Here is a 7,904-nt window from a genome sequence, read left to right on the forward strand (position 1 = left end):
AGAAAACAAAAGTGAATTTCAGTAGTCATTACCTTAACAGCTTGGGCTAGATGCACGTGGAAATGCACCCGTGAATCCTACGTTTGGTAACGTAGGCATGCATGCCCACACAAGCCAAGTGGGTTCATATGTGAACGCGGGACTCAGTGGCTCTCCGCTGGTGCAGTCTTCAGAGGTCAAGGTCAAAAAATGATCCCCATCAGCCCATTCTCTCAAGACCCTCCTTGCCTTACTCCTGTGCCCTCTAAAACATCCAACTTGGATGTGCTGTGCCAACAATGCATATAAATAAATACAAGATGGATTATTAAATGTCGGCCACCTTGGCTCTGTGGGGGGAAGGTGGCAAGAAGGATGGGAAATGGCAAAGATGGGGGAAAGCCAGGGTGAACTGGCGGTGAAGAAGCCTGGGCTCATCCAGAGATCTCCATCTGAATCTCTGAAACCCGTAAGAATCCACTCTCATGTGGGAGAAGAAAATGCTTCCTAGGCATGCAATGTGGAAAGCTTCAGGGAAGGGGGAATCTAGCTGAGGGATCAAAGCAGGACTGGTTAAGGCAACCAGACTAGGGGCTGAATGGGTCTGAGAGAAGAGAAAGGTCACATGGTTCCAAAAAAAAAGAAGGGAGAGCCACCATTTAACAAATGGCCCCTGGCTATGGTAAACTTTAATTAACTGTGCCATTATAATTCACTTCCAGCCTGAGTTCCACCCAACCCTCGCTCTCCCTCCCACTCCCTCCCTCCTCTCCCCCAGGCCTCATCAAGGCAGCCTTCCTTAGTGAAGCCAAACTGGCCGCCTTTGCTGGATGCCTCATTATTACAGCTACTGCCTCTCCCGCTAATAATGCACCCAGCAACGAGGGTGAACAAACTCCACTGTTCTCAGCTCTTAATGACAGGCCCTTTCCTACCTACGGGCACTAAAGCGAGGGTCTTGTAATCCTAAAAGTTCCTGAATGTCATATCATAGCAATGAAGACACAGTGGCAGGCCCCCAGCAGCAGATGTGCACACAGAGGCAGTAACAGGACCAAACCCCCACTTGGAGCCACTGGACTGTACTCGCAGGTTCTCCATCCAGACAGGTAATCCACATATCGAAGTTCATGTGCACAGTTCAATGCCATGGCGGCGCCCATGGCTCCTCTATTCAATGGTGGTTAAATTACACCCGTGACACTCTATCTCTGTATTCTCAGGCTGCTGAGCTTTACCCATTTGAAGAGTGTATGTGCGGGGAGTGGGGGTTGGGAGCACCTTAGAGGATCTTCCAGGCGAAACATGCTTGGTTTTTATTAATGAGCTTATGAGAAAAGCCAACCCAGACCTTTAAGTGAAAAGCGTGATTGGTAGCCAGGCGAGGATGGGTTTTAGAATTAACTCTTCCTACAGTCTGCTATGCATTATCACCCCCAAGTTAATTACCCCTGAGGATGAAAATAGGTTTCATGACTCATAAGCACCAATACAACACTTGGCAGCAGACAAAAATGCAAGGACACATTTGCAGGAAGCTGACACGCATATCTATTTATATGTGGGGAGATTCTTAAAGAGGTGAGACAGGCACCTCCCATGTCCCAGGATTAAGAGGCTGCAGCAGATCCATCAATTGCCAGTTATCCACACCCCCAACACACACACACACACGGTCATGGTTTCCACTACTTCAGTGATGGTGGTGGCAAAGCAGGAACAGAAACTCAAAGGATGTTATTAACAGCGAGTCCCAACACCAACCCAGCCTCCACACGGGTGTTCTGGGCTTACCCAGTGATTTGCTTTTCCCCAAACATGCCTGCACCCATACCCACCTCCCTCTCCACCTGCTCCCGCACCCTCTTTGATGGGAGTGGATTGGAGACACCAGGTCTCTTCTCTTATTCATCTATTCCTCACCTTGATGGGGACTGTCCCTGGGCCCGCACCCCCACCAGGAGTAGGGCGTGACCAGGAATGAATTTCAGGTAGGTTTTGTTTTGCTTCCTCTCTCCAGTTTTCTCCTCTCTTCCATTTGCCTCCCACAAAGTACAAGGTCCAAACCAGGTTTGTTTGCCTTGCCCTCGCTCTGGGAGAGCTCCAGTCTGGTCTCGGCTCAGGGGGCTCAGAGCTCCAAGGGACATTCCCGTCCTGGTCCCTTTCCCCACCCCTCTGTACCTCACAAATGCTGCCCAAAAGTTGATTAGAAAAATACTTGAATTTCTTCACCAGCGGGAATGGGTTTTATTTATATTCCTAAGTGTCCTTTGCCTCAGGAACTGAATTTGGCTTTTTTTTTTCCTCTCTTCCCCCACTCCCCACAATTCTCTTCTGACCAGCTAAGGGTCCCGTCTTTAGAAGCACTCCTCGTAAAGAGAAGAAACAGGAGTGATAAAGGAGATGGCTCTGCTTTTCCAATACATCAGCTGGAAGCTGCCGGCATCTCTTGGCTCAGTCCATGCTTGTGTTTCTGTTGCCCACAGCGCTCATGCCTCTGCAGACACCTCCCAGCTCTGTGGCATTTTTGCTTTACATGTGGCGTGATTTCTGCCACATCGAAGAGGCAGAGCTTCCCAGCTTTTATGTGGCCCCCCCCCCACTTGAACTCGAGTCACAGCTGCACTGGAGAGTTCCTGACAATGCCATTTGCAGCTGGGGCGTGCATGGGGAAAACAGAGATGCAGAAGAGTAAACAGAAATTGCTTAGTCAGCAACCCTCCCGCCCCCAGAGGTGAATGTAAATAGCAGGGGGGGGGGGGCAGTCAGCCAGCACAAGGCCTACAGATGCCAACCTCCCAGGGCTTGCAAAGGCACCGCATTTGTGTCCTCTCCTGGTAGGGAGGGTGTCCCCTATGTTGAACTATGTGGCCTTAGCTCTAGAAAAACACACTTGCTGACTCGGGGCAGAATTCATATCAATTGAATTTATTACAAGTTACTAAGCTCCAAGGCACATTACAGTGTTCTGTTAACTACAGAAATGTATAAAGGACAAACGGAGCAGACTCCCCATGTCTAGCATTTCGCTCTACTGTTCAAAAGCATCCGTGCATCGATAAAACAAAAACAAAACAACACGTGAAGATCCAACACATTCAGGTCAGTAGAAACAAACCAAAACATTTTCCCTCACAAACTTGCAACAAAAAACACCCCACCCCCCCACACCTCCCCCTTACCATTTTGCAAACGAAACAGAGTAACAAAACGAAACGGAACAAAACCGAACAAAATAAAGTGAAGACTTCAACACTCGGGGCTGTTTAGAAAGAAGCTTTCACCATTTTATAGCATCTCTTTTTTTTTTTAGGCAGCAACACTGGCCTTGGCAAAAAAAAAAAAAAAAAAAAAGTCATTTTCTTTTGTTGTTGTTTTTTTTCCTTTCAGAGAGTGCATAACATTTACAAAAATACACACCGGCAGCAGTCGTTGCTAAGGGCTATTAATTCGGTACCTAGGCAAACACTCCTGCCACCAGATAAATGCTACCGAAATGATGCAAATGACCCAACCAATATTATACTGCTTAACACAAACCAGCTTATCCTTCAAATGAAGAAGTTACATACCTTTTGTTTCAAAATATAGAAACATACGACGAAAATAATGTCTATACATAAGACTAACTTTTTGCAGTTTGTTATATTCACAATTCTACATCTTGGGGGTGAGGGAAAGGGAGGAGGGCGAAGGGTGGGGGAGGGGCCCTCTGGATCGGAGAGGAGCTGGTCAGGGGCAAAAGGAGGTGGCTGTCTTGCGGTTCAAGGGTCTCTCTCCTTTTTCACTTTAACATCTCCAGCTAAGATCGTCGCGATTTCGCCCTGCATGAAGGCCCAAGGTACATTCGACCCAACCAGGGGGCATTTCTCACCGCTGGGGCAGTATACCTCGCCGGTGGCCCCCTGGGCCTTGATACTCTCTCTAGAGCAAGGGAAACAGAATTTGTGGCTGGGGACGGATGGGCACTGAACGAAATGCGTGTCCTCCAAACGTTCGTGGCAAATGGTACAGCAGAGGGGCCCGCTGTTGGCCATAGGGGAATCCGGAATGTTTTGGGGGTGCACTTGGTCCATGCCCGGGTGGGTGCTGGGAGGCGGGGGCGCCACCTGTAAATTCAGGTCCCCGTTCCGTGACGCCAAGCGACGCTGCCCCGGCACCGAGGCCGGTGACACCGGGCTGCTGCTGTTGCGCCGCGCCGACGCAGTGGTGGAGTGCACGGAACTGCCGTCCTTGGGCGAGTGCGCCGTGCCCAGAGTGTCTGCCACCGACATGAGGGCGGCCATGGGGGACGGGCCGTTCTGAGGGGCTGACTCGGGTGGGGTGGTCCGGTTGGAATGGGGTCCCAGTGGGGGAGGCGGCGGGGGCGGACCTCCAGCGGCATGCCCCGGTGCCGCAAAGCCCCCGGCCGTCATGGTGAGCTTTAGTGCCTCGCTCTGGTTCGCCATCCACTGCTGCCTCTGCTGCTCCTCGCCCAGCTTTAGGGCGCCCTCGGCGGAGTCCGGGGGCTCGGGAGACGCCTTCCTCTTGCGAAGACTGGCAGCTGTGCCCCGGCCCGAAGGGGCGGCAGGCGGCAGGGCCCCGGTGCCCGGGGGCGCGCTGGGGGCGCGGCTTAGACTCACCAGCGCCGTGGGCAGCATGGGGCAGCTGGCGTCCAGGTAGGGCTGGGGTAGCATGTCGGCGCCGGGCACGCCCTCCTTGAAGAAGCGCACGGCCTCAGGCAGCAGATCTCCAAGGAGGCGCCAGTCCCCGGAGCCGTGCTTCTTCTCGTACTCCAGATACTTGAAGCCAGAGGAAAGACCCCGACCGAAGTCCTTCATACAGTCCTGGTACATCTGCTTGGCCACGCCAGATGCGCTGGAGTACACGTTGCCTGAGCCCGTGGGATACTCGATGAACAGCTTCAACTCGTAGTCCATGCCGGGCTTGGAGACAGCATCGAAGGCGAAGACGCGGCCCAGCAGCGAGTGGTCCTTCTTGAAACGCACCTCGTAGGGCGTGCAGCCAGCCAGCGTGAGCAGCGTGTCGCGGACCATCTTGGGCTTGTTGGCCCACTCCTCTGCGCGGTTGCGCAGGCTCTCGCTCAGCTCGGCCAGGGCCTCGGCGTTCCGCTGCTTCTCCTTCAGCTCGCGCTCCTGGTCCGTGCTCGACACCGAGCCTGGCCTTTTGCCGCCAGCACTCACACCCACCTCGGCCACTGACGACGAGGTCGAAGACGACGCCGAGGACGACGCGGCCGATACGCCCGGGGCGCCCCCAAGACAAGCGGGGCCCCCGGGCGCCCCTGGGGGCGCGGGCGTCGGGGGCCCACGGCTGCCTAAGCCGTGGGGCGGCGGTGGGGGCAGCACGGCAGCACTGGCCGGGCCGTTAAGCAGCGTCTGCGGCAGCAGGTTGGGGGGCACCGTGAGCTGGGGGCCTCCACCACCCCCCGGATTGGGCAGCCCCGTCACTAGCCCACCGTGCGTCCCGCGCCGAGACGCCACCGACGCCGCGGCTGAAGAGGAGTTGGGGCTCTGGCGGTTCAGCTCCGGGGGTCCCTCCTCCGGTGCTGGCTTGGGGAAGCCATTGGGGCCTCCCAGGCCGTTGGGCAGCCGCGCGGCGTGGCTGCTGCTTCCCAGGCTCACCGGCGGTGGAGGGTACTCGAAGCGGCTGCGCTGCTCCACCGCGGCGGCGGCGGCCGCGGCGGCCGCGGCGGCCGCGCTCAGGCCATAGCGCTCCAGGCCGGACGGGGCCGCCAGCACCGCGGGCTTGCTGGAACCATCGACGTGGTTGAGCTGTTGCTGCTGCTGCTGTTGCTGCTGCTGCTGCTGCTGTTGCTGCTGCTGCTGTTGCTGCTGGGCGGCGGCAGCCGCCGCCGCTGCAGCCGCCGCCTCCTTAGCCGACAGGGCCACCGTCTTGACCCCGACGGGCGGCGGCGGCCCGGGGGAGCGGCCGTCCTGAAAGCAGCCGTGCGCTCGCTTCAGCTGGCGCGCGGTCTCGATCACAAACTCGATGCGATCGGCGCCCTCGTAGTTGACGCAACCGCGGCATACGGGTTCCGAGAAGTCCCAGATCATGGCCCAGGGCATGCGGGGCAGGTCGCACAGGTAGCAAGATTGTCTCCGGGACGAGGACACCTGCGCCGCCGACATGATGCCAGCCCTGGGGAAGGTAGGCCCCCGCCCAGGCTGTCTCCGTGGCGCCTTCTCCTCCGGGAGGACTGACCGGCTAGGGAGGGAGTCCGACTGCGGGGGAGGAAGGGGGGGCGAGAAAGTTCTGCCCCAGGGGCTGGAGGGAGCGCGAGTCTCCACCGTCGGCGCAGCGCCTCTCCGCGGGGGCTCCACCGCCGGGGCGGCGGACGAGTTCAGCCCGCTCCTCGCCCCCACCTCCTACTGCGGCTGTCTCGTCCGGAGGGGAGCTCGGGCGCCTTCTTCCTGGTGCCGCGCACCCGGGCTGGAAGCGTCGGGCCCGAGGGGAGGGGGCGAGGGTGCCGAGTCCTGGCCGCCGTTGGCTCTTGGCCCCCTCCCCGGAGTGGCTGGTGCTTGGAAGCTCGAAAGGGGCTGTCTCTTCCTCTCCCCTAGGGGCCCCCCTACGAGCTGCGTCCTCTCCCCGCCAGGCTCCCTGGGGCGAAGGCTAGAGGGTTCAGTGCCACCCGGTGCCCGGGTCCAATCTTGCTGAAGTCGCTGCTTCCCCGGAGGGCCGGGGAGGGAGGGGGGTGGCAGCCGAGAGGAGCTTCTCCCCTCCGCAGCGTCGGCCGTTCCGCTGGGTTTGCACGACCGAAGGGAGCCGCCGCGGCCACTGCTTCCAGAACGCACGAGAGCAGAGGAGAGGAGCGCACGCAGGCAGGCTCCCGCCGCCCCCAGGCCTGGCCGGCGCCCCGGCTGCCGCGGCTGGCGGCGCTCACGTTGGCTGCAGGCCGCTCGCGCGGCGCCTCGGCCCGGGTCGCATCCCTTCCCGCTCGCACTCGCCCGGAATGTGGGGTTGTGATTGTTACTCTACGTTCCGGAGGCGCGTCTCGGCGCTCGCGCTGCGGCTCGCGCTGTCCCCGGCTTGGCCGCGCGGGATGCCGCCCGGGCGGAGCGCTGACGTCACCACCATGCTCTGCACCAGTTCTCCCCCCCCTTCCCTTTACACTTCCTCTGTCTGTGGAGCCCACTTGTTGCTCGGGGAAGGCGCATGCGCGGCAGGACGCCCAGATTCCTCCCAGTCGGCCCCGCCTCCGCGCCTCCGCCTTCCCCTCCCCCCCTCACCGTGTGTGTACAACAGCTGAGGCCGGGCGAGCTAATGCTGGAAGTCCAGGGCTGGGGGTGGAAATTAAACAGACGATGACCTTTCCTTTCCCCGCCCGGCTTTCCCAAGTAAAAACGCATTAAAAAACCACAAGCGTCATTTCCGATCCCGCTCCCTACCCCACCCCGGGCAGTGAATTTAAATGTCCACTTTCAAGATTTTCGTGGCGAATTTCATATAGGGTACTACCCATTTCATCTGTAATCAGACCTCTCTCCCCTCCCCCCTCCCCACCGCCGGTATGGATGTTACATTCATTGCTACCATTGATGCCAAGGCACCTGCAAAATTAGCTGTTTTCCACTGGTCCAGAAACTGCCTTTTCGATTTCTTTTTGTGCTCTGGTCTAGGAACCCGAGTTTCAACGAAAGAGCTAAATGAATTCAGGGTGAGTTACTCCTCCTCCCAGTCGCACTCTAAAAATTTTGGCTGAGTGTCTAAAGAAGCTGAGCACCCAGAGCACCGGAGGCCTTTAAGGAAAACAACCTACTGACTGCTCACAGCTGGTATTGGGGGCAGGGTGGGGGAAGGTACTGGAGAGGCCAAACAGGTGAGTGCTTTTTCCGGGTTTGATAAATGAAGGTGGAGCAGCATTTAATAATATTGCTATCTCTTTGTAAACCACAGTAGCAGTTTTCAAGATTCGTTTTCATATG

At 57.5% G+C, this 7,904-nt stretch overlaps 1 protein-coding gene across 1 annotated transcript; it reads right to left on the reverse strand.

Annotated features, from left to right (window-relative positions):
• Positions 1 to 2,886: 2,886 nt before the first annotated feature.
• Positions 2,887 to 7,074, reverse strand: IRF2BPL (interferon regulatory factor 2 binding protein like). Its single transcript, XM_039232266.1, has one exon. The coding sequence runs from the start codon at positions 6,108 to 6,110 to the stop codon at positions 3,744 to 3,746; it is 2,367 nt and encodes a 788-aa protein (XP_039088197.1). The 5' UTR covers positions 6,111 to 7,074; the 3' UTR covers positions 2,887 to 3,743.
• Between the last annotated feature and the right edge of the window lie 830 nt (positions 7,075 to 7,904).

This window comes from Hyaena hyaena, unplaced genomic scaffold (genome assembly GCF_003009895.1).
Source record: "Hyaena hyaena isolate Hyena2069 unplaced genomic scaffold, ASM300989v1 scaffold_65, whole genome shotgun sequence".
Lineage (NCBI taxonomy): Eukaryota > Metazoa > Chordata > Mammalia > Carnivora > Hyaenidae > Hyaena > Hyaena hyaena.

Excerpts from the sequence above, each read along its gene's own strand:
- IRF2BPL (XM_039232266.1), bottom strand. The coding sequence starts at position 6,110 with ATGTCGGCGGCGCAGGTGTCCTCGTCCCGGAGACAATCTTGCTACCTG.